The sequence below is a fragment of the Tupaia chinensis genome, unplaced genomic scaffold (genome assembly GCF_000334495.1).
Source record: "Tupaia chinensis unplaced genomic scaffold, TupChi_1.0 Scaffold000117_2, whole genome shotgun sequence".
NCBI lineage: Eukaryota > Metazoa > Chordata > Mammalia > Scandentia > Tupaiidae > Tupaia > Tupaia belangeri.
Window position 1 is genome coordinate 457,910 of NW_006159583.1, and position 27,990 is coordinate 485,899.

At 36.2% G+C, this 27,990-nt stretch overlaps 1 protein-coding gene across 1 annotated transcript in view; it reads right to left on the reverse strand.

Annotated features, from left to right (window-relative positions):
* THEMIS (thymocyte selection associated) overlaps window positions 1–27,990 on the reverse strand; it is a 203,662-nt gene that overhangs the window by 112,257 nt on the left and 63,415 nt on the right. The window contains exon 3 of the mRNA XM_014586185.2: window positions 19,210–19,668. Coding sequence (XP_014441671.1) covers window positions 19,210–19,668 — 459 coding nt within the window. The remainder of the gene's footprint in view (window positions 1–19,209; window positions 19,669–27,990) is intronic.

Here is a 27,990-nt window from a genome sequence, read left to right on the forward strand (position 1 = left end):
AATTGTTCCTATGTTTATATGCATAATTTATAAAACATATGAATATAGATATGTGTGTAAATATATGTAAACATTTTTAGGTGGTGGTTTATAATATTATTATATCATTTTAAGTCATATTCCAGACCACCGAATTGTGAGAAAAGTCATAATGTATTTTTTTCTATGTTTTTTATGCAAATATACATCATGACTTTACTGACAACCCAATACATGTAAAATTAACATAGAAGAAACTTCGGGTTCTTCAAACAAGGCCTTTCATGTACAAGACTCAACATGTACAGACTTGATGTGACATTCTCTCATATGGGATACAATAGCATTGCAAAAAAGTGAGCTATAACATAATGAGTTTAAGACTGATATATGGAAATGGATACCAAGATACACTGTTTTTCCAATGTCAAAGTGAATTTTATTCCTCCACTGGTGCTATATCATACCTGGAAAGAAAAAGAGAGGCACAGGGCAGATCACAGTCAGAGGAGGCATTCAGGGACCCTAGGACATGGTAGGTGCTTGCTAATGCATGTTTTGCCTAACGTGTCACTGGGGACTAATGAGTATCCACACTGTATTCCAGTGTCCACTGTCCCAGGTATTTTCTTTCTCTTTTCTTTCTTTCTTTCTTCTTCTTTTTTTTTGTTTGTTTTGTTTTTGTTTTTGAGAGAGAGAATTTTGCTATGAGGTACATGACTTGCCAGAGAGACAAGAGAGACAGAGAGACAGAAAGTGAGACATCTCCCCCAGGGGGGGATGGACACACCACAATCCCTTTTCCTCCATTCTACTCTTGGGATTTTGGACATCCACACAAAAACGCCCAATATGAGTTTATGCTGACGGGTCCAGAACTTGAACCGTGGTCGACTTTGTGGGATTCCAGTGATATAACCATTACGCCATCTGCTGGTCCCCCAGGTGTCTTTCTTAAGGCTACAGAGACACTTAAAATACTGTCCAGAAATGATTTATTTGTTCTCCACATAGTACTCAAAATAGTATGAGTCTTAAAGGTCTACAATTTAAAATAAAGTTATCTGTTTATATTAAAAGGATTTTATAATACGTTATATTTACATGTCAATTTCCTAACACAGGTTTTATATCATTTACATGATCCAGCATTTTTTCACAATATCTCTAGCCATAGTCTGTCAATATTCTTTCTTCCTTCCATTCTTTTGAAAATGAACAATTCGCAAATCTTAGAAGACAGAATTTCCTTTTACAAAACATTACCATGCTACTACTTTTCTTATTATTAACTGCTTATGCAGCATCTGAAAACCCTACTCTATAATTTGTGTCACATTACTTATTCTGTAGAAGAGTTTATGAAGACACAGCATGAGAAAGTATTTCATTTTCTTGAAAATAAAAAAAAAAATTAAAAATGGTTATAAAGGTCTGCAAAAATTATAGTGATCTTTAGATTATTTTTAGAATTATTTATTTTATTTTATTTTATTTATTATTTTTAAAATTTGACCAGAAAATGACAGAGAGAGAGGAAAAATGAGAAAGCAAGCAGCCAGGTCTGGGACTCAAACCAGGGCCAGCCATGTGGAAGTCCAGCGCCATAACCACCACACCATCTGTAGACTCCATGCTTTTTTGTTTTTTGTTTGTTTGTTTGTTTGTTTGTTTTGTTTTGGAAAAAAACTGATTAAGGTAAGGTGTGTTCTTTCAGTCCTTTTATTATTATTATTATTATTTTCGAAAGTTTGGCATACTCTAGCTTTTGAGATGATTGGACCAAGCTTCATTGAATTCCAAGACAATTTTAGAAACTAAAATCACTTTATATGGATCAAAATAACTGGCTTTTAGAATTCTAGAGCTAGCTCTGGATGGGTATTTTGGCTCCCTACTTTCCTTAAGTCTAAGGAATAGTTACAGCTTGGTTAAACAGATGCCAACAAAAACTTTCAGAGAGCTCTGAATTAATTTATCAGAACATTGGGGCCCTAATGCAATCTAAATCACAACTTAAATCTACCTGAATCTGCCCAGTGGGGGCTATGGGACAGGAATAGCCTTACTCTCTTTGGAAGACTTTATTGCTGTCAGTTACCACCTCCAGGCCAAGATAACTAACCTCTGTTATATTTTTGGTATTCAATTACTGACCTAACTTCAGTAATTATTGGGGGGAGAGGTTTTTGCTATAGGGCACATGCACTTGCCAGAAAGACAGAGAGAGACAGAGAGACAGAAAGCAAGAAATCACCCCCCGGGGGGAGGGCCACACTGCAATCCCTTCTCCTCCATTCTCCTCTTGGGATCTTGGGCACGCACACACATGTGCCCGCTGAGTTTAATCTACCGGGTCTAGGACTCGAAACGCGGTCGACTACATGGGAATCCAGCGAGATAGCTATTACGTCAACTGCTGGTTCCATCTTCAGCACTTCTTTACCCAAATCCTCTGGAAGTATCTCATTTTACTCAAGATACCAACAGCATTTGACAAGGTATATTTGATTCACATCTCTTTGACATATTTTCCTCACTTATTTCTCCTTATCTTATTTGAGTCTTCTCAATTTCTTTGCTAGCTCCTTTCTCTGCACCCACCCACCCCTCAGACACATTTCTTTTAGTGTGTGTTGGTTCCCTTCCTTTCTCTGTCTACACTCACGCCTACAGTGATCTTACACAGTCTCATGTCTTTAAATATCATCATATGCTAATGACTACTCAAAGATTATGTCTAGCCAAATCAGTCTCCTGTATTCCATATGTCTATTTAAGGTCTCTTGAATATCTAATAGATGTCTCAAAATCAACCTGCCCTATCTGGAATCTGATCTTCCTCCCAACCTAGAATATCTGTTGCTCTCTCCACCTCAGTTATTGGGAATCCTTTCTCCATAGTCAGTCCCTAAATCTCAGAGAAAATTTTTCTCTCTTTCTTTTCTTTTTAATTCTTTTTATTTATTCATAATAGAGTAAGGGTGTATGAGGAAGAGAGATGAACCCATTCTACAGGGTCTGGTCTTTATGTGACCACCTTCTGCCAGTCCTCCAACCTATTGGATCTTGGACATTCAAGAGAGTTTCCAGCTGACTGCACTGGGAATTTAAACCACAGCTCTCATGTGGGATCTGGCTTTTAAGCAGCATGTTACTGCTGTGTCACAGAGCCAGTCCTTCAGTTTCTCTTTTTGATCACCCATCTTCCATCACATCAGGACTACCCTGGTCTAACCCACATCATCTTTTGCCTGGTTTACTGTGATAGTTTCCTAACTATTCTTCTAATGTCAATTTTCAACAGAGTGACCAGTGAGCTGTCCTGTAGCACAGCAGTTGCATCAGGAACCAGATCCCAGAGGATCTGCAGGGTTTGAGTCTTGGCTTCAAGGGCTTGAAAACCATGACAGCATGCATGCCCTAAATCTTGATGGAATGGCAAAATGGAGGAAAATAGAATTGTGGCACGACCATGATTCACTGGGGGATGACTTCTCTTTCTCTCATAAGCACACATGGCCTCTGCTGATTAAAGATAAGGAGAGTAGGCAGGAATGATTTTGAAATGCTAAATTATGTCTCTCTTCTGTTCATCAACCCACAAAGAGTTTTTTTCACCTAGAATAAAACCCAAAGTCTGCCTGATCTCAAACTCCACTTGGGTCTCATCTACTATGTTGTCTCTCTCTAACTCATTGCTACCTCCCTAGTTTCTTCATCAATCAGGCTTTGGAGGCTTATTTTACTTGCCTGGTACATTCATCAACTGTTGTCTTTATGGCCAAATCCTCTTCTTCAAGTCTGTGTAAATACAATCTTGTCAATGGGATGTAATCTATTTAGTGCTCTACTTAAAATGGCTAAAATACCTGTCCTCTGTTCTTTTCTGTTTTCCACGTCATCTTTTACCTTCAGTCATTCAGAAGGGAGTGCAAACCCAAAGTCTGCCTGGTCTCAAACTCCACTTGGGTCTCATCTACTATGTTGTCTCTCTCTAACTCATTGCTACCTCCCTAGTTTCTTCATCAATCAGGCTTTGGAGGCTTATTTTACTTGCCTGGTACATTCATCAACTGTTGTCTTTATGGCCAAATCCTCTTCTTCAAGTCTGTGTAAATACAATCTTGTCAATGGGATGTAATCTATTTAGTGCTCTACTTAAAATGGCTAAAATACCTGTCCTCTGTTCTTTTCTGTTTTCCACGTCATCTTTTACCTTCGAGAGAGAGAGAGAGAGAGAAAGCCACTAGGTCTGGGACTCAAACCACAGTCAGCCATGTGGAAGTCCAATGCCTAACCACCATGCCACCTACTACATTTCTTGAGTTTTACTTCCAGGAACCCTACTTGGTACTCAGAGTGAAGACTGAAGAAAAAGCTCCTTTTGCTTTTTGGTAGGGTGAATGTAAAAGTAATCATTCTGAAATATACACAAATCCTCCTATTCTTAAAAAGGGCCCACCCTCAAGGAAAACTATTTTACCACAGCATAACTTGGGCTTTATCTGGAGTTTAACTGATGTGGAAGATGAGAATTACTCAGCTCCAGCCACCTCTAGCCTTCTATGTGGGGAAGTGAAATCCCCAACTCCAGTCCCTGTTAGCCATTCCATCACCCCTAAGTGGGGAAAAAACTAAGGTACTTGTGAAGATCACAGCCCAAAGGCACTGGCTTACTAAAAGACTGAGCTTAATGTTAGATTATGGAATGCTTCCCTTCTCCCCAATATCTTATGACCACTATTAAGCTCCTATAATGACAGGGAATCACAACTGAATGAATGGTATTTGAAAATGATGTAAGAAGGAGGCTCTTGGGTAAGAAAACAGGGGAGAGAAAAAGGGCAGTGCTTGAAATTTTAGTCTCATGCTTGCAGTTACACCCAACATTAAACACAGCCTCATTCCCAGCCAGATTAAATATAAAAGTCACACTAAAGGATTATTTATATTGATATATTTTATCTGACTCATAATGATAACTTTCAACAAAAAATTATAAACTATTTTGAAAGAAAGAGAGAAAGTGAGAAAGTAAGCCACCAGATCTGGGTCTGGTGAAAAAAATGTATCAAATCAGATTCTAATATGGCAGAAATTTTAGAATTAATAGACTGACCTAGAATTTAAAATATGATTGATATGGTGAATGTTCTGTTTGAGAAAGTGGACAACATGGAAATAATGGGTAATAAAATAAGAAAGGGAAGAAAACATCGAAAGGGAATGAGAGAATGTAAAAACATAGGAAGAGAAGTGAAGAATGACTTTCATGAACTTATCAATAGACCAGACACCACCAAAAACAGAATCAATGAATGTGAAAATATGTCAATAGAAAGTTCTCAAACTAAAAACCAAAAAAGAATGAAAACACTTGAGCAAATATCCAAAATTAGCCACATTTATAAAAGACAGAATATATACATTATAAGAATTCTCAGAAAGAGAATAAAGGGGGGAAAAACTGAAGAAATTATTTGAGGTGACAATGACTGAGAACTTTTCAAAATTAATAAAACTCAGAAAGTAGTACAAAGGAAAAAAAAAAAAACGTTTTACTTAGAAATACCTAACTATAGAAAATCAAAGACAAAAAGAAAAATCTGAAACCAGGGTGGAAATACCTTACTTAGAAATGAGATAAGTTTTACAATGAACTTCAAAATCATGCAAGTAAGAAAGAGGTGCAGTGACATATTGAAATTGCTGTAAAAGAAAACACTGACCTAGACTTTGTATCCAGTGAAATTATCTATCAAAAATGAGAAATAAAGTCTCTCAGATTTAAAAAAAATGGGGAATTTTGTCACCAGCAGACTTGCCTTGCAAGAAATGAATAAAAGAATTCTTCAGAGAAAAAGAAAATTGTCTAAGTCAAAAATTCATATGTATGCTAAGAAAGAGAGAAGGAATAAATGAAAGGGAAATACAATATTTTATTTTTCTTATTTATAATTAATCTAACAGTAAAGAGTTCATTGAAAATAATAATAGCAGCAATATCTTGGGTTATAGGTCTTAAACAAGTGAAATGAATGACAACAGTATTATAAGAAAGTGAAAGATATTGGGAATACTCTGTTATGAGGTACTTGCACTGTCCATGAAGTTACTTGTATTGTTTGTCAGCCTACTTCGATTAGTTGTAAATGCATGAAAATTCAAAGTCAACAACTCAAATATGTTTTGGTTTTTGTTTACAGCGTAATTTAAGTGTTGAAAGAGGAAAGAAAATGGAATAATGGAATCACAAAGAAGCCTCATTTCAAATCACAGTAGAAATGGGGGCCAGAAGGTGGCATGGTAGTTGAAGCACTGGACTTCCACATACAAGATCATCCCCAGTTTAAGTCCACGACCTGGTATCTTGAAACTCATGCCAAGTGCATGTTTGTGCATGCCCAAAATCCCAAGAGGAGAATGAATGAAAAGGGATTGCAGCCATTGCTTCACTTTCTCTCTCACTGTCTCTCTCTGTCTCTCTCTCTCTGGTAAGTGCACACGCCTGATGGCAAACGAACAAACAGCACTACAGTCAAAAAAACAAAGAATGTAAAAAAAATAGCACATCTAGTTTGGGGATAGAGATAAAGACAGACACTACAAAATAAATCTGACTTAAAGACAATGTAAGTCTTTAAGGATAGAAAGAAATTATACTCTAAGATATAAGAAGAGAAAGAATGTATCAGATGACAACACTATGATCAAAGACAAAGACAAGGGAAATTTGATGTCATCACTGATTATCAAGTACTCTAGCCTCCCAAGATTTTAAATTAGAGCATAGGGACTGGACAGAAAGTCCATGAATAAGCAAGTAAGTAAGTAAGACCGTGAATACAAGTTGGGCTTATGAGTGGCAGACCGAGGAACATATGAGCTACATTAGGAGGAAATAAAAGATATGTGAGATGAATAAATCCAAATTAAAGTTAGGAATTTGGCAGAGTGATAGCTCCATAAGAAAGAAGGTTGAAGTTAGAATTTCTCTCTTCCTCAACTAACTGCCCTAAGCCATGGATATCCAATTCACTGGCCATTCAATCTGCCTATTTTTTTCCAGCCTCATTTTTAACATATCTTTCTCTCGTGTCTCCTTTTTTTCCAGCCTCATTTTTAACATATCTTTTTCTCTTGTCTCTTAATACATTAAAATAAAACTGTTTTCTATGTTATCTCTATTTTTGCCTATGCTTGAAGTATTCCATAGTCAATAGTTAAAATAAAAACTTATATTAACTTGAAGTTACCTTGAATTTGAAAAACGACATACTCAAGTTTTTTAATTGGAATAGGTTTAACTAATTTTCATGACAGAGTTATTTTATCTAAAGCTCTTTCCTAAAGAAAGATAAGAAAATCAATATTTTATTCTTTTCTTATAAAACAGTAAGTTCTCTTATAAAAGTATTTTAAAACATAGGAGAAGAAAAAAAGCATATAATCTTTGATGATTTTTTTTGGTTGTAGATTACCACTGCTTACATTTTGGCATGTAAGCATTTATACACACAGTCACACACGTGCATGTGTTATAAATTCTTTAAGAAACAATTGCTATTTTTACCATAACAAGCATTTGTTACTTTATAATAATAAGCAGAATAACAAAATTGTTATTTTACTATTGAAAAATGTAATCCCCTCTTCCTCCAAAAAAGACAACAGAGTGTAAGTTAAATTAGAAAATGTCATTTTCCAGAAAAGTTCTCTTTGACTTCAAGATGATAGAGAGATAAGAGGGCAACAGCTCAAGACCAAGAAACATCTCTGGAGGTATGTACAAAGTTTCCAGTTTCAAACTAAAGCAAACCAAAGTAAAAAAGAAGTGACACTCTTAGACCTTAGTTTAGACTGGCCAGATTTTCTTTTTTGGTGAACATGAATTATTCTGAATCTGTTTTCTGGTTATCCAAAGGGAGCTGTCATGAAAAACTATTTATATTGCATTTTCTCTAAAAAGTGACACTGGTTTCCTCTGTATGCTGCTGAGTCATTTCACTACACTTTGTCTTTCTGCCTATTCTTTCAGGGAAAGTCCCTTCACAGTTAGGTGAGTGCTAATCATTAAGGTGGTGCTTTTCTGCATTTTTGTCCACTGTTCCACTTTAGTTAACTAAGTTTGAATTTGCTGGACTTTGCTAAAAATTATTCATAAGGAGAAAATAAAGCATTGTTGGTGTTAGGCAACACATATTTCTTTTGACAATTAACATCCAATTATAGAATATTCTCAAATTGAACTTTGCATATGAGGACCCATACATTGTAGTCATACCTAAATTAGTATATGGTTGAAAATCTGCCAAGACAGTCTTTTTTCTGTTTTCGTTTTATTTTTTTATAGGGAGCGTGTGCTTATGAGAGACAAGAGAGAGAGAGAGAGAGAGAGAGAGAGAGAGAAAGTAAGAAATCACCCCTCAGGGAGGATAGCCACACTAGTTTTTTCTCCTTCATTCTCCTCGCAGGATTTTTGGCATGCATGCACACACACTTGGCATGATTTTCAAGCCGCTGGTACAGCACTTGAACCACCTAGCCATCCATTGGAATGCAGTGCCTTAACCTCCTCACCACTGCTGGATCCGTGCCAAGACAGTTTTATTCAAGTCTTGAAGGCAAGATGATTGCTTCTCTATATTTTTCAAAATTAGACAATTTTACTTTTTAAGTTAGGTATTATTGTCATTTATTTTCCAAGACTATATATGTATATATTACTTTAAACAATTTCACTTCCATGACTCAATTCTTTAGTTAATTATTGCATTACATTATACAGTTTAGTTTACTTAAGTTTTAGACTCATTAATAGCTTCTGATCTTGAGCTTTCCTTTATTCTAGAATTTTAAATTAAATTTTGCTTTGGAGTTTATCCACTGGGTCTCAATTTTCTTTATAGATATTCTGTAAATTAAATTATTTTCCATTTTATTTCAGCTTAAGCTTCATGTGATTTTCCATTTTGTTAGATAGTTTCCTCTGCCCCTTCTGCTGTTCATGTTTCTAAACAGTGAAAGTTCCTTTTGAATTGTTCTCTTAAAGTTAAAAAATTAATAAATAAGGCTAGCCCATGGCCTGGTAGTTAAGGGTATTGGATACCAAGAGGCCAACCTTGTAGTTCAAGTCCTGGACCTGGCAGCTTAATAAACAGACCAGGTACATGTGTGTGCATGCCCGCAATCCCAAAAGGGGAGAGAAATGAAGAAAGGATTTCTGTGTGACCAATTCCCATGGAAATGGTTTCTTGTTCTCTCTCTCTCTCCCTCTCTTTCTCTCTCCCCTCTCTTACTAGCAAGTGTACACACCCTCTGGCAAATTTTTAAAACAATTGCCAGGATCCTCACTGAAAAACTAAGTTACTTAAAATGAATTACTTGCACTTGAATGAGTTTATTTGTAAAATTATGCTGCCTTTTGCATCTCCATTTAGTTCATAAAAGCTCAAAAACTGAATAAACCTTTTTATACACTATCAGATGATACATTTCAACATGTTTTCATTTAAGTTCAAGATGGCTAATTTTATATATCAATGTGGCCAGGCTATAGAAGCCACTTATTTAATCAAACACTAATCTAGGGGCTCCTGTGGAGATATTTTGTAGATGTAGTTGACATGAGACTCTTCAAATCAGTTAAGGTTTTCTGAGTGCAAATTGAATTTTCAGAGAAGAACTTATAGGTGTATGTGTATTCTCTCTATCTGGAAAACCATGACTAAAAGCATCATAGCTGATATTACAGAAATAAATACATAGGCATGCAGTGTATCATGGTGTTTTGGTCAATTACACACCACCCACACCACAGTGGTTACATAAGATAATAAAGGAGCTGAGAAGTTCCTACTGCCTAGTAGTGACCCTGTAGCCATCAAAACATGGTAATGCAATGCATTATTCATGTGTTTGTGGTGACCCTGGTGAAAGAATAAACCTACTGCTCTGCCAGTTGTGTAGAAGCATTGGGTCCTCAGGAGGTATCCAGAAAAGGCACTGTTGTCATCAGAGGTGATGGCTCCATGTGTGATAATGCTCCTGAGGTCCTGCCAGTGGGACAAGATGTGGAGGTGGAGCACAGTAACACTGATGATCATGATCCTGAGTAGGCCTAGGTTAATGTGTGTGTTCTGTCATAGCTTTTAGCAAAGAAGTTTAAAACACAAAAGAATAAGTAAATTTTAAAATGTCAGCAGAAGTACTAGCAGATAGTGTAATGGTTATGTTGCTGGACTAAACTCCTGTGTAGTCTATGGCAGTTTGAGTCCTGGATTCATAGCTTAAAACTCACGCTGGGTGCATGTGCTTGTATGCCCAAAATCTTAAGAGGAGAATGGAGAAGGGATTGTGGAATGGCCATCCTCCTTGGGACAATCATTTCTCACTTTCTGTCTCTGTCTGTCTCTTTCTGGCCCTGTAGCCAAACTCTCTTTATAAAAAACAAACAAAACAAGTAGGAAAAAAGTCTATCAGAATAAGGATATAAAGAAAGTATTTTTGTACAGCTGAATGATGTGCTTGTGTTTTAAACTAAGTATTATCACAGAAGTAAAATAGCTTTAAAAATTTCAAAGCGGGCCAGCAAGAGCCATGAAAGTTAATATAGTGCCCACGACCAGGATGGGCTGCATGGTTCAAGTCCCGGACCAGAAACTTGAGAATCATGCAGGACAGGTGTGTACATGTCCAAAATTCCAAGAAGAGACTGGAGGAAAAGGGATTGTGATGTGTCCATCCCTCCACTGGGGCAGACGGGGTTCCTCACTTCCACTCTCTTTTATTCTCTCTCTGGCAGACACAAACGCCCTATAGCAAAGAAGAAAAAAATAATAACAATAAAAATAAATAAAAAATTTAAAGTTACAGTCAGCTAAGGTTAATTTATGGAAGAAAGAAATGTTTTTTCGTCAATTTAGTGCAGCCTAATTATGTTTCTCAAGTTGACAGCAATGTACAGTAATGTCCCAGACCTTCCCATTCACTTGGCGCTCACTGATCAGAGCAACTTCCGATCTTGTAAGCTCCACTCATGCTAGCGCTAAAAGGTATACCATTTTATCTTTTCTATCATATTTGTACTGTACCTGATCTACATTTAGATACACAAATACCATTGTATTATAATTGCCTGCAATATATTTTATGTTAAGATGCTATAGAGATTTGTAGCATGGATGCAATAGACAGTCCCTTCTAGGTTTGTGTAAATACACTCTGTAAAGTTAGCACAAGGATGAAATCACCTAACCATATATTGCTACAAACACATTCTTATTATTCAGCTATGCATGGCTATATACAAAATAAAAATATGTAACTTTCTCTTCATGCTGTCTGATACTTCTGTAAGCAATAAGATTGCAGCCTAAAGGAAGAAAATCAAATGGTAGCTGACTGGAGTATCCACTGGTTCTAAATACCATGTTTACAGAGTATTTTCCTGGACACTTTCAGAAAAAATTCACTAATAAAAAGTGAATCAGTAATATAAATACAAATGATATCCACTTTGGTGCCAACAACTTAATATTCTTCCTAGCTATTGAACTCATAAGCATTGTCATAATGGTAAATCAAATCTGGTTTTAGTAAGTGAGAAAATTCTCTAGTTACTTAAATTGGAACTTTGTAATGTACAACATAAAATATATAAGCATAAATAATATTTTAGTTGTTTCACTCATTCATTCGTGTATTTGATTTACTGAATATTTATTGAACATTTACTCTAGCTCAATCACTGAGAAGTAAAACAAATACATAAGAAATTGACTCTGATATTTTTCTAAATTACTGAAAATTATGATTTGCTCAAAATAATAAATTTATAAATTATACGTGTAACCATTAAGCAGCATTAGCAGTTAGTCCTTTGAGAGATTATAGTCAGTCAGGCAAAACTCTAGGGTAAGACTGATTTAAGTAGTGAGGCTTATGGGAAAAATAGATCACTTTCCAATGTGTTCTTCCTTCAAATTTACCACGAAAGCAAAAAAGAGAGAAAAAGGTTCAATGAATCCAAAGGACATCTATAATCCTTAATCTAACTGAAGACAGAAATTAGATGGAAGAATGGTAAATGACTTGGAGAAAAAGGAAAAGCCAAGCCTGTGTGCCTAAGGGGCAGAATTCAATAGTCAGCTTTCTTATCCCAGGACACACCTTAAAAGGCTTAGGAATGGGAATCATAAGGCCCCTCTAAGAGTGGAAGTAAAGTCAGAGGCATTAAACATAAGGATGTATGAAGAATGGCTGAACACAGGTCTCCACTCTAACATAAGGAAGGTAGGCCTTCTGTCTCTATCCCACAAACAATAGCATATAGAGGACCTGTGCATCTGGACAACTAGGCAAAGGTGAGCAGGGGAGAAGCATGGGGTTGAAGCCAAGGGGTTAAGTTACACTCTTTAGGGGGAATGATATCATCATCCTCTTCACTCATCTCCAGTAAGTTCATAACACCCCACCCCCACGGTTTAAGAAGACTCTTCTCGGGAACCAGCAGTTGGCGTAATGGCTATGTCGCTGGACTCCCACGTAGTCGACTTCAGTTCACGTCCTGGACCAGTGGCTTAAAACTCACGCCGGACACATGTGCACGTGTGCCCAAGATCCCGAGAGGAAAATGGAGGAAAAGGGATTGCGGCGTGACCATCCCCCCTGGGGGGTGATTTCTTGCTTTCTGTCCCTCTGTCTCTCTCTGTCTGTCTGGCGAACACACGCGCCCTATATCGAAAACCTCTCAAAAAAACAAAAACAAAAACAACAACAACAAAAAACGAAGACCCTTCTCAAGTAAAACTGAATAAGTTCCTGAAGGAAAAGGAAAAAAAAAAAAAACTTATCAAACCTGAATCTGAAAAGTGTATCATTAAAAGAACTGGCATTGGGACCAGCAGTTAGTGTACTGGCTATGTTCCTGAACTCCCTGAACTCCCATGTAGCCTACCACGGTTGAGTCCTGGACCCAGTGGCTTAAACTCACACTGGGCTCATTTGCGTGCGTGCCCAAGATCCCTAGAGGAGAATGGAGGAGAAGGGATTGCAGCGTGACCATCCCCCTTGGGGGGTGATTTCTCATTTTCTGTCTCTCTGTCTCTCTGGCAAGCGCATGCGCACTATAGCAAAAACCTCTAAAAAAAAAAAGGAGCTGGCATTATGAAGTTTAAAATTTATAAACACTGTGTTTGTACTTACTTATATATTTACTTACTTGTAAGTAAGTACTTTTTTTTAGTTGTAAGTAAAAAGTAAGTAAATAAATAAATAAGTTTGGACCAGGCCATGCAGCAGCAATACAACTGGACCCACATGGAAAGGTCCTGGGTTTGTATCCTGAGATCTCCCTGAGCACCCTGGGTACCCTCATTCCTGTATCTGAGATCCAGGCTGCTGAGGCTTGAGGTGGATCGGGACATGAAGACCCTGTTGGGGGTGCTTCCCCCTCTCTATCTCTTTCTCTTAAAATAAATATATAAAATGTTAAAAGTATCTCATATGTAAGTATAAAAAAATGGCAAATAATAACCAGGTATTTGATGAAAATATTTAATAAGCATTCTTTTATTAGACCCAAACTTAAAAACAGGGGTCGGGAAGCAAACGAAGGACTAAAAATGCAGGGAATAATAGAAAATTGAAGAAAGTATAAATATTCCCAGAGAGATAAAATAGTACATACTTAAGACAAGAATAGGGTAAACAAATTTTAAATGACGTAAGAAATAACTCTTTTAAATTAAAACTATGATAGCTAAAATTAAAAATTCACTAAAACAGTTGGAAATGTTGTTTAAAAATTTCCCCTGAAGCTAAACCAAGGACAAGAAGACATAAAATAGAAAAGAATCCTAGAAGATCAGTATGGGAGCTTCAATATGAGATTAGACATTGAAGAACAAAAGAGAAAATATAATTGAGAGGATATTATTGAAGAAATTATGTGAGAAAGGAAGAAATTGTGTTTCCATATTGAAAACTGCCATCAGAATGGAAGAACAGGCCCAGAACAAAGCATTTACTGTGAAATTTCAGAATATCATAGATAATGTCTCAAATGAGCAAAGCTTTCTAAATTATGAGAGGAAATTATTTTCAATCTGGAAAACAAACTATGAATCTTATGTGAATGTAGACTATATTTTTATAAACATTTCATTCTCTTTGTTTAGTATTTCATGCATCTTTTTAAGGATACAAGTGGGGGATGGACTCCACTAAAACTGGGAGAAAATCAAGAAAGAGTACATTGGATATTTGATTCTAGAGAAGTAAATCAAAAGGAAAACACTCATCAAAAGGATGAGTTTAAATGAAAGTCCAGGGCAGGACCTAGCAGCATGTCTAGAGAGTAAACAATTTGGCTTGGAGTAAGAGGTTAGAGGGTTCTAAAATGAAGACCTTCACGAACAAAAATAGTAGGAAGACAGATTTCTTCAAAGTCTGAGCTCTGTAGAAAATTGCATTGCGTGACTTTTTGTTTGTTTTAAACAGGGGTGTGGGAGAAGAATTCAAGATTTACAAGAGGATTAAAGAAAACCACTTAAAGAAAGCAATAACTGCATTATGAAAAAATAAAATTATGCTTATTCTTCTCTGCCATTTAGTTCATCAGTGAATTATGACACTGAAAATACAAATGATGAACCATAACTTGCCATATCTAAGCGAATGGGGAAGGGACAGTAGAAATACGAGATAATTAAATTTTTATTGCCATATGTGAAAGTCAGTAATTAATCTCTAATGTCAATGACTTGAAGAATAGCAATATTCTGATATTATTTGGAAATGGGAATGTGAATACCAGAAGGCAGGAGAAAAATGTTTAAAGCAGTTACCTCAGAGTAGCAGATTATAGGGAAAACTTGAGAATGCCCAAGGGTACAAGGTCTGATGATGATGTTCCTGTATCTCTTCTTACTTCTATTTGACTTTTTTGACTTGGCTAACTATTGAACATTTTTTTAAAAAATTACATGAGAGAAAAGAAGTCTCAGAATAGCAAAGATCAAAGTGGGTTTGTGCTATTTATTTATCATCCATAATATGATATTCAGATACTGCTTTTCTGACTCTCCCTTTCATTTGTGTGCTTTCAGCCCTCTGCTTATAAAATGGATTAATGTTTTATATATCTGAGCAAAAACATACCCCCAATTTTCAGAGGCATTAAGGTTTTCTTCAAAAAGAAAAGGAAGCTGTACAACTCTGAGATTTTCAGTAACACAAGAAATAAGTATTAATGTATACCTCAAAACATAACGCTATCTAAAATGTTTCATGGTCAAGACCTCTGGATATACATATAGGTCTTTAGATGGGGTCTAGCCTTGTTGCAATCCTCCTGCTTCAGTTTCCCAGTTGGTGCCACAAACCCTGTCCATTTTGGGGGATGCAGTTTCCCCATGATGCCGAAGTTGACCTGGAGTTCTTAGTTCTCCCGCTCGGCCTTCCAGAGTAGATGGGATAACAGGCACACATTCCCAGCCTTTAGTTTAGACTAGAATGGAACCTAGAACTCCTGTTCGGTCCCAGTCTGTGGAAGACAGCATCTTGGCAGTGTGTACCACTGCAGATGGGCTCAGGACCTCTGGCTTTTAAAAGCACATTTAAATATCCAACAGAATTTTTCAATTGTGTAAGTGAAAAATATCACTTTCTAGAGTAATATAAATTTTATCTTTCTCTTGAAAGTCACAGCCCATCCTGAAATGACTTTCATGAGGCTAGTAGTTAGGAGGTATGGACTATTATTCATAACTATTTTCCAAAGAGGGACAATGTTTTTTTAAAAAAATAATTAAATGTGTAGTAAGGGTTACTGGTGTTTCAGGACAATAACTGGAATTTTGACTCAAAGTTTCCAGGAACAAATATTTTATTTTATTTAAAACGTCCTGCTAATTTCTTTATTTTTAAAAGAAATCTAAATTCGCACATTAGTAATGTATTAAAAAACTAGTAATAAGAGTAGAATAGCTTATTTTCCACTTCTTTCTGCTTATTTGCTATGCTGTCTTTTCAGCCAATCAATTATCTCATAGCTTCCTGTAATTCCCAGTTGTTTGTTTGTTTATTTGCTTGTTTTAATCTTGTCTTTACTACGAAAGTTTCTACAAAACTTCTTATTCTTCATTAAGGCATACTCTTTTTCTTCTCACTTTAAAAAAGAGGTACTAGAGCCAAGAGGGGTTTGGACTATGCCTGACATTCAAGATTTGTGGGCCAACATCTCTTGACATCAAGACAAGTGTGAATCTTTGATTTAAGAAAGAATAATGTAACTCAAGCCCCCAATTGATTTAAAATATAGTCAACATATTACAGTTAGAGGGAAAACACCTGTAATGACAAAAGATTTCTAGACTGGGTCTTTGTGGTGGACATCCATCCTCTATTTCCACAGATTGTTCTGTGATCAGTCCACAGAGAAGCCAGTCTCATACAGCGTCAGTCCTGAACTTGTATATAAGAAATCATGTTTGAAATAATCCCTAAGAAATTAATGGTCTAGAATAATTAACATACAAATTTAATTTTGATATCATTAGAGAATGGAAGAATTTCATTTTGACCAAAGGCTCTCTTCTGGGATTGTGTTAGCAGGAAACCCAGTCCACCTAAGCAATTCTGTCAGCATCACCTGCTCTCCTGATGTTTATATTTAGTAAAGTGCATTGCTATTCAACCAGTGAATCAAGCCAGATGGGTGGGAACAAGATTTACTTCTTTCCCCTTCCAACAGACCTCCAAATTCTGCTGATCATGCTTCCTTAAATACCCACTGAGCCCAACTTTGTTCTGTCTTTCCCACTGATATCTCTGTTGTATAACCCCCTAGTCCAACCTTTGACTAAAATGGCCTCAGCACAGTCCTCTGTCCCTCTCCCAGCTTAAAATGTTTTCTTGATTACCCCTTAGGACAAATTTTAATCCCTTAGTGTATTTAAGGAGATTTTTAAAGATTCATGGAAAATGTGTGTTATGAAAAAACTAATGCATGAATTTCAAAAAGTATGAAGTCATCAGGAAAGTCATGATTTATTTTCCAATACAAAAATGCATCATGACCTTCCTGATGATCCAATATTTGTGCCAAAATAAATTCATACTTTAATTCCACTGCTTCTGTTAACTTTTAAAAGTTCCCTCATATTTCAACAGCCTCTGTGGTTGATTCCATTCCCCATCACAGTTTTGTTTTTTTTTTTGAGAGGTTTTTCACTATAGGGTGAGTGCGCTTGCCAGACAGAGAGAGACATAGAGACAGAAAGCAAGAAATCACCCCCCCAGGGGGGATGGTCATGCTACAATCCCTTCTCCTCCATTCTCCTCTCAGGATCTTGGGCACGCACACGCACGCGCCTGGTGTGAGTTCTAAGCCACCAGGTCAGGGATGCGAGCCGTGGTCGACCACATGGGAGTCCAGTGACATAACCATTACGCTAACTGCTGGTTCCCCCCATCGCAGGTTTTCATATTTGTCTCAGTGACCCTCCAACTTTTCTCCTCTCATAGCTGTGCTAGAGTTCCAATCTCTTGACCTGCTTCCACTTGTACAGCCCCTGCTTCCTCCAACCTTGTCCCCTTCTGTTCAGACTGATCATCTCCTCTGCATCCTTCAAGTCTTTCTTCCAATGCTGATCACTCTGAGAATCCTTTTATAATCTCAAATATAAATTCATTTGATGTCACATCCACCATACATATGTGCCTAGTTCCAGGTTTGCTCTTATTTGCAAGCGTGAAGAGATGCCACTGGTTATAGAAAATTACCAATTTTTAAAATGAGAAAATGATATCATTTATGAAAATTGAGACACACTGAACTACCCATTTCAATTAAACATACTGAAGTAGTTAAGTGAACACTAATGGGAGGCCTAAAACTTGCTGTGACCTCAATGTTTTTATAATATTAAAAATAATCATGTGTGGAATTCTTTACCTATACCATTAGCTCAAAATGAGTAGAATGATTTCTGGTGAAATATTTCTGTGTGACAGAATTTAGCATATAGTTCTAAAATGTGCCAGAAGATATGCATTGATCTTTTTTATAATTGTATGAGTGACCAACAATATCAATTGGAGCAGAGATAGATTTTGAGATATCAATGGATGTAACTATTGACCAATTATTGTAAAAATTATATGTAAAAATTTACATACCACTTTATTTTCTCAAGGGTATTACATATACTACCTTAATAATTCCTATTTTTCTCTAAAAACAACTTCAAGAAGTAGGCTAAGGACATTCTCTTTGCATAGACACGAGGAGTTTAAATAGCTTGTTTAAAGCCACCACCTAGTAAGTCATTGACTCAGAATTAGAATCTAAGGGTTTAGACACTCAGATCAGAGCTCTTTGCTTTATATTCACCCTGCTTATGTGCAATAACTTTAAAATCTGCTTTAATACCTGTGGGAGTAACGATGCTCTCTTCAGATATTTCTATTTTAAAGAACAAATAATTCTATGAAGATTCCACACTAAAGTTCACCTATTTGAGAATTAATTTATCACATTATTTTTCCCTTGAGTCAGAGGGACTCCAAGATAATAAGAGATTGATAGCCAGTCACGAGTGGTTGAAAAAAGTAAAAGGCTGTGACAACAAAAAAGGGACCTAGTCACACAGAAGGCCCAGGTTCAGATCCTGGGTTCACCTGAACACCAGACCAGGTACACCTGCATGTGTACCCTCCCAACCTGGCTGGTTGGGAGGTTGGGGGTGGGTCATGGCAAGATACTATCTGAGGTATCTACCTCTTTCTATCTTTCTCTCAATGAATAAATAAATGCATAAAATATTTAAAAATAAGAATAAGAGATGGGGCATGGAAACTGCTCCTTTCCTCTTTCGCTCAGCACCTCAGTATAAGAAAACCTCTTTCTAGCCAAAAAAGCTTTACTCTAAAAGGTGGTTCAACTCAGTCATAAAAATGAATTAGTATCTTAATCTGTCTGTACCTGACAGTTACAGCATCTTATATTTAGATAGCATTGTACAATTTATAATATTCCTGCATATACATTATTCAAGTTGATCCTCGCAACAGATATGTGGTCTGCTAATTTATAGATGAGGACTCTAATTCTCAGGGGCTTAATGAACAAAACAGGGACAGAGTTGCATTCTTCAGTCTCTGAACCATTTGTCTCTCTCAACCCTCACATGCTCAAGAATACCATTCTCAGGGGATACTCACATTTCATCACACCTTGAATTTCATAAACAGGCTTGAGAACCAGAGTGCCACAGAAGTCTTTAGGGATTGGATTTGTTGAGTCCCACTTATTTGAAAAATCTGTAAGTTTCACAGTCCGTGTTCTGTTCTTGGGAATCTTCCATTCCACAATCTCCTTTAGGGTATAAATATGTTCATCTTCACACTCATAAAATTCTCCTTCTTGTGACAAAGGCAGAGTAAATGAGTGGTTTTGATGATTCCTTACTATTCCACAGTTCACCATTATTTCTCCATTGATCTCCTCTACTGAATTGAGCATGATCTGCTCACCCTGCTTTATAATGAGATGCTCTAGTTTTATATCCTTCTGATGATAGAAGCAAGGATGCCCTAGTCTACTTGGTCCAATATGAATGGTTCTTGTAATTTCTTCCATAGTAAGGTATGGAGTTTTATCAGCCACAATCTTAAAAAGACCTAAGAACAAAAATGCATGAGTTAAAGAGAGTCATTGCAATAAAAACTTTCATAAGAAAATCACAATGAGAGTAATAAAATGAGTATGGTGTTGATTTTAAATGTAATATTCCTCTTTAAAGATTAGAGATACTTTTTTGATTTTTTAAAATTTTGTTAAGAGGACACATGTTCTCTTTGTTAAAATACAGAGAAAGAGAAGAGAGAAAGTAATCCCCATGGGGAATGGTCTCACCACAATCCCTTCTCCCTTTCTCCCAACTTTTGAAATTTTGGTCATGTACACACACACTCTGGTGTGTTTCTCAAGCTGCTGGATCCAGGATTCAAACTGGCCAGGCAGCCATCAGGGATCTAGCTCCCCTAAAAACTTTACTACAGGTTGTTCCCAGAGGTACTTGTTTTAATCTCATATTTCTCTAGGTAAATTTTAATGTACTGTTTGTATTGTTATTGGATCATCAGCTCAGACAAGATAATTTAAGACAAAGGGAAATACATTGAAATAGAAAAGGCTTTATTCTTACAAATAAGAAATATGGATGAGATGATGGCTCTGTGTGAACTACCTATCTATGCTATCTCAAGGGAGACATTTGATCTCTCAGGATCACATTTTTTATTTTTAAAATGATCAGATCAGTTTTAGAACTGTCAAAATTAAAAAGTGTTCAAGAAGGGAACTGATTCATGGTCACATTATTTGATTAAAAAGTTACATACTTGAAACTGTATACATTAAAATAGTACGTTTTGGGGCCAGCAGGTGGCAGAGTGGCTAAGGACACTGGACTACCATGTGACCAACTGTGGTTTGAGTCCCTGAACCGGCGGCTTACTTTCTCTGCTTCTCTCTTTCTCTTCCTCTCCCTCTCTGTCAAATTAAAATAAACGAATAAGTAAAATTAAATAAATTATTTTGGGGGACCAGCAGTTAGCGTAATGGCTATGTCACTGAACTCCCATGTAGCCAACCGTGGTTTGAGTCCTGGACCCGGTGGCTTAAAACTCATGCCAGGCACATGTGCGTGCATGTCCAAGATCCCAAGAGAAGAATGGAGGAGAAGGGATTTCAGCTGGGGGGTGATTTCTCGCTTTCTGTCTCTCTGACTCTCTCTTTCTGGCAAGCGCACGCACCCTATAGCAAAAACCTCTCCAAATTTTTTTTTTAATTGTAAATTTTAGTTTATGTGTATTTTATCTACATTGTTCCAATTTGTATGAAATTCTCAGACACTAGATGCATAGTGATGCTCAAGAAAGGAAAATGACTGGTATTCCCCAAATTTCTCTGATTATGAAACTGTTGGAATGAACATGCCTTGATAAGTGACAAAATACTCTATCACAGTATATTAGTGCTGCTCTTAACCCTCTTTGGAACATCCCAGGTTATAAAGCAGTTCTAGACTGAAAACCCTTGATTACCTATCATTCTTTTTTTCTCATTAGTTCTCTAGTGTTTCCATTACAAAAGGTCACTACTGTCACTTTTTCGTTAATTTCAATTTCACTAACTTTACTATTGGAATTTTTGTCTTGAGTACTTTCAGGGTCATCACTACTACAATGAAGTTCTTCTGTTTCAGATACTGTTTTTTATAGTTGCATGTTTAAGTGGATCTCCTATTTAAATTATCCTGTTTTTATTTTATGGGAACATCTACTTTACATCACTTTCAGAAGCTTATTTATTGAATAGGTTTTAATAAATCTCAGGGAAAATAAAAACACAGGAAGTATTAGTTAATTATTTTCTTAATACAAAAGTAAATAAATGATAATATTATGTACTAGCATGCTTCAAGAAGGCAATATAATTAAGATTTAAAAAACTCTTACCAGAATGATGTCATTTGGAAAAACTTATTTTTGCTCAGACAAAAATAAAAACAATTTGGTTGTTTTTATATGTAAACTTCCTGAAAAGGTTTGAGAGATGTAATTCTGGTAAGGAATGGGGAAGGTAACATGTACAATATGTCCTGAAAGGCTTTAGAAATTGAAAAGTATTCACTCACTGAATGGTGTGCTTTAAGACAATAAGGAAAAGAAACACTTATTTTAAAGAAATGCCCTTCTTATTATGTCTTGTATTAAGGAAAATTTAATAAGATGGTATTCTTGAATTCGTCATAGTAAATATATTTGTGTGCGTGGGTGGGTACATGCACATGTCTTTAATCTCATTTGTCGTGTGTGAAGATTTATTTCAGTGAGTCCACAATCATTATCAGGGAATAGAAAATTCAGCAGTTTTTGTAAATTAATTTTTGTAAAAAATAGCTAGCTAGAATCTCATAAAAGGTAGAGACACACAGTTTTATTTCTATCTAGCTGTATTGATGGCATAAGTCACCAAAGAATTAATTCAGCACCATCTTTCTGAGGGAATAGAGTTCACCTAAGGTAATAACAGACCTAAAATATTATGAAGTAGAAAAAGCCTGAAACCCTAAGGGCCACCATTATTTCGAGTTAATCACATTCTTCAGAGCTGTCTTGTTGCATGTCTCTATAGCAAGAAAAATACATTTACAAATCTACGTGTTTTCCCTTAGAAGATGGTGAAATACACAATTTAGCATACTAACTGGCAGAATATAGCAAAAAAAAAAATCTGATTAACTTATCCCTTCACATACAATCCAGAATCTTTTCCAATAAAGTCATTTAATACCATATATTCTAGGGCAAGTATTTTTTAAAATATGATGTCATATGGAAACTTAAATTTCACAATGAAGGAAATTAAATACAAACTAAAGCAGCATCAAGACTGATCAGCTCTAAATTTGTCCATTTTTTTTTCCGTTTTTCAATATCCTTTTTTACAGAATAACAATTTTGTACGGAGGAAATGATGCTTTTTTATTTTGGGGAGGTAAAACAAAGTATATTTCAGGAACTGAGTAATCATGAGAGTTATTATAAAATAAGCCAATATGTAATCTTTATAAAATAAGTTAAGAAGAGAAAAAATAAATTTCTATTTCCATCTTGGATTTTATAGCTATTAAAATGGAATTTGTTGTTATTTAATATGAGAAATTGTTCAAAGCAGCATGTCCTTTAAGAAGTAAAAGTCATAAGAAATGCAATGAATCTAGCTGTTGAAAATTACTTATTAAGTGATAAAACACAACACTTAACCATCATACCATGACTGGCCTGGCTGTAATTTATCACTTTAAAGTTATCAAAATATGGATTTATATCTACTATCATTATAAACAAACTTGCCCTTTGATCTATAGGTAAAGATAAGTTAAATACATGCAAAGCTGTCCCACATGGGAGGAATCCAGGTTTGTAAGTCTGGAAATCTCCCTGAGTATTTTGGACACTTGCATGTCCACAGTCTGGGGTTGGCTTAGGCTGCAGGTGGATCACAGCATCAAGATCCTGGTAAAAGGGACCAGCAGGTGGCATAATGGTTACATCACTGGACTCCCACAAAGTCGATCGCGGTTTGAGTCCTGGACCTGGTGGCTTGAAACTCATGCCAGATGTGTGTGCTTGCATGACCAAAGTCCTGAGAGAAGAAATGATTGTGGTGTGGCCATTCCATAGAGGGTGATTTCTTGCTTTCTGTCACTCCATCTCTTCAGAGAGTGCATGTGTCTTAGAGCAAAAAAGTCTGTCTCTTAAAAAAAAAGACCCTGGTGTAGGTACTGTGGTGTCCATCTGTCTATCTTTCTCTTTTTGTTCCTCTCTCCCCACCTCTCTTGCACATGGAAGCAATAAATAACCTTTAAAAGTAATAATAGGGCTGGCTACATGGCCTGGTGCTTAACACAGCCTGATCCCACAGTCAACCCCACAGTTTGAGACCCAGCAGCTTGAGAAACACTGTGTGTGTGTGTGTGTGTGTGTGTGTGTGTGTGTGTTCCCAAAATTCAGAAGGGAGAGAGAGATAACAGAGAAGGGATTGTGGCATGACCATTCCCCGTGGTGGGTGCCTGTTCCTCTCACTCTCTCTGTATCTCTGTCTCTTTCTGACTGAAAAAAATAGTAATATGTGAATTTAATCTTTTAAATCTTTTCCCTGAATTTTAGGGCTTGAAGAGTTTATATTTTTAATGATTTTTCAATCACTTATAACCGTAACAACTTAAATTTGTTTAGAGATGTACAAGTTCCAACGTTTTTTCACATGCATCACATATTTTTACAATAGTATTTTGAGTCCAGTAAAAGAAACATGAAAATAGTCATGCTATTCATAGCTGACAGGCATGGTTCTAGAATTTTGGATCAGAGTTTTGTCATTCAAGTTTCGTATCATGCCACCAGGCCAGGCTGCCTCCTTCATTGTACCTAGGACTTGCAAGGACATTGCTTACAACATCTTTATTCTGGTTCATGAAGCATGTTGAGGTTCTCACCAACTGTCTTCCCTGTGCCTGGATTAGCCTTCCCAGGTCCCCCAGTATGAGAAGAACAATAATAATTTTCTGATTCACTACACAATTTATGCTCATCAGATTTTTTTTCTACCTTTATCTTTCATCCTCATGAATTTCCACCAAATAGAAAAGTTTCCTAAATTAAATTTTCCTTGGCCTAGCTGTGGTGGCACAGGCCATAGAAGCACTGCTACAAGATGCTGGAGGCCATTTGGAAAGGTTCCACATTGGTGTCCCAGGTCTACCAGGGCATACTGTGTGTGCCCATGAGCACAGCCATGAGCCTGGCTGGCAGCAGGGTTTAGGGGAGTAACTCTCACTAAACAAATAAACTGCTTAAAATATTTTCTGCAAAGCAACTGTGCTGAAAATAATACTAAGACAAACATAAGTGAGTGGCAACGGCACAATGGTAGAGCTGACATTTGTTCTCCCACATAAACATTATGAAGTAACGTAAACATTGGCTAAAATTTCTTTCCTTTTTAAATTTTTTTATTTGCCAAAGGGTACATGCACTTGCTGGAGACAGACAGAAAGAGAAAAAGGGAAAGTGAGAAGTTCTTATCAAGGGTGCCTCTCTCTTGCTCCCTCTCTTATAAAAGAAATAAATAAATTCTTAAAAAAAAATTTCTCAGTGCTATATCACAATTTGACTTAATATACAGAGCATAAGATGAAATAAAACAAATATTTCACAGAAAATACCGTGAGGGTAGGAAGGGATGCCTTGAATTCTGTGTCATTCTAAACTCGTAAGAGACGGAAAAGGTTTTGTGTCTGTACAGTGTAAGGGTTTAATCACAGAGTTCCACATTTTAACCTTCTATTATTGTTGCAAATACTAAATTGTTTGTCTAGCTTTTCCTATTTTAAAAAATATTTTTCCAGATGGTGTGTGCATACACCAAAACTAAACAGAGAGAGAGAGCAAATCAGAAAGCACTCACCCCCCATAAGGAATGTTCACTCTGCAATCTTCAATCCTTTCTCTTCCATTTTCCCTTCCCTTTATTTATTTATTTATTTATTTTTATTTTGGGCAAGCACAGACACACACTTGGTGTGTTTCTCAAGCTGTCAAGTCCAGGACTTGAACCACATAGTCAGTCCTATGAGATCCAGCCACCTTAACCATCATAGCATGACTGGCCTGGCTGAAATTTAACACTTTTAAAGTTATCAAAATACGGATTTATATCTACTATCATTATAAACAAACTTGCCCTTTGAGCTATAGGTAAAGATAAGTTAAATACATGCAAACACATAACAGATGATTTTAAATTAAAAAATACATAGATATTTGGGATGCATATTTTAAAATTTCTAGTGCAATGAGGTATATAAAAAAAGATTTGGAGACAACTATTCTTATATATTTCTGACCACATATCTTGTCTCTCTACCAATAAAACAGTGTCTCACTTATTTTTGTGAGTGTGTGCCTCTGCCTTGGAAAACCATAATTCACTCAGCAATCAAATGCCTAAACAATCTTATTATGTACTTGCCTATATAGATGTCTCATTTCATATGTTTCTTGTGATCTTTCTCTCTTATTTTTTTCTTTTTACATTCCCAAGATAATTCTTAGATCAATATAGCCTCAGAAAACTATCTTCAATACTACAACGAATTCAGCATTTCCATTAGAAAGTTGCATTCAAGTACTTTACTGATTTCTGATTGAAATAGTATGTATGAAATGTCAAATTCCTCAAGGAAAGTATTGAAATGTACAATAATAATCGTGTTTAAAGTGGGAGAAAAGTTGTCAGACTTCTTAGAGTCAACTAGAGGACCATTGAATATCATGAATGAGTGATTTCAATGATTTTCACAGAAGGATCTCCACAAGTAGAAGCAAGGAATGTGAGGAAAGTCAAAATTTGTGATGAGAAAATGTTGCACAATCATTTAATTGAGCAAAAATGTATCAAAAATAGTGACCACATTTTTTAAGTGGTAGGTGGGAATTAGCAAGGCTGTAGAATTCCTTATGCTCAAATATCTTTATTTTAATAACTGAATTGGAACTATCCATAATAGCTGTTAATGACTTTTAATAGCTGTTTTACCTGAAGATAAAAGAATACATCTGAAAATTTTCAATTGTTTTTTACTTGTGTAGCTCAATCGCTGCGTGAAAAATATCTTTACAAATAATATTCAAACTCCTTGAAAAGCGTGACTGCAAAATCTCACACATTTGGGATATTTAACAAATAATTTACAATAAAAATGCTGCTTCTTGAAATCAGTGATGTACCCCGATAACCATATTAACAGAATTTTAGGTAGTCATGGTTATCGGGGTATATCACTGATTTCAATGACTACCTAAAATACTGTTAAAATCATAGCTTCTGAATAAATGTGTCATATATTCTTGTTCATGTTGAAACATTCTCTCAGGAGAATGCAGAAGTGAGTGCAGCATCCCATTCCCCATGGGAAAGTGATTTCTCACTTTTCCTCTCTCTGATGAGTGCACGCACTCTGTGGCAAAAACCTAAAACAACAACAACAACAAACCTCTCTGTCCCAAACACTGAGAATGAGTCATAAATCTGGGATGAGGAAAAAGAATGTGAGAAATTGTTCTTATAAATCCTGTTGAAAACAACTCCCAGAATTCTCACAGTCCTGCAGAGAGTGGTTCCTTGTGTTACAGGAACACACATAGAGGCTTCAGGGTTGGGAATAATCTCCACAGGTTAGTTTAGGCACCCCAAAATCTCTCACTAAGATTTGTTAGGAGGGTCTTCAAAATACCACAGATTTATTGCTCCTTGACCTAGGTGACTTTGGGCAATATAATTTCTAAGGTAAGGGCAATATGACAATGTCAAATAGTAAAATGTATCTACCATCTTTGGAGTGTGATGTGAGTATGGATTGTCAAATTAGACAGTCTAGGTTTCAATTCTGGTCCTGCCCTTTCTTGTATGAACTTGAGACCTTAAACTCTTGGGTTACGCTTGCCTTTTCTGTAAAATGGGGATAATAATATCACCTATAATTATATCACCCATAAATTCATTGTGATGAAGTGAGTTAATATGTCACATAGTATTTAACACACAGTAAGCAACCAAAAAGCAAAGAACAAAGAATACTGGTTATTGGGAACAGCAGTTAGCGTAATGGTTACGTCGCTGAACTCCCACATAGTCAACCGCAGTTCAAGTCCCGGACCCAGTGGCAAGCGTACACGCCCTATAGCAAAAACATCTCCAAAAGAAAGAAAGAAAGAAAGAAAGAAAGAAAGAAAGAAAGAAAGAAAGAAAGAAAGAAAGAAAGAAAGAAAGAAAGAAAGAAAGAAAGAAAGAATGAATACTGGTTATTTTCTGTCCTTATTTTCTTTCCCTTTGGGATTCTAAGCCATTGGTTAAAAAGGTCAGACATAAATACTTATAGAAGCTCATTGGCAAAAAGAACAAATAGATACTCCCGTCTGGTTCACATCAGAGGAAACGAGATATATAGAATCCATCACTCAACATCTGGCACAGGCTGTGCAAAAGTTTCCCACGTGATAATTTCTACAGATTTTGCCAAAGTGTTTGAATTTGGAAATGGGCTTCGGGTGATTTCTTTAGGTTCATTGCCTTTGGGAAAATATTTCCAGGTTGCTTTGAGTAGTTTGTCTGACCTCATATTTTGATAAATTACTTAGAATTTAACCACCATAATTTGATGACCATAATGAGCAGATTATAGGGAGAATAAACAATGTAAGTATATTTTAAATGCAAATATTGTGCTGCTTATAGTTATTCACAGGTATATATTATACACAGTTACTGAAGTTCCCTTGAACAAAGGAAACAGCAAAATTCCAAAGCAGTTTCAAAAATGTGTTTTATTCATGACTCTGAAAGGTAGTTGAAGCCAATTGAGGGAGAAG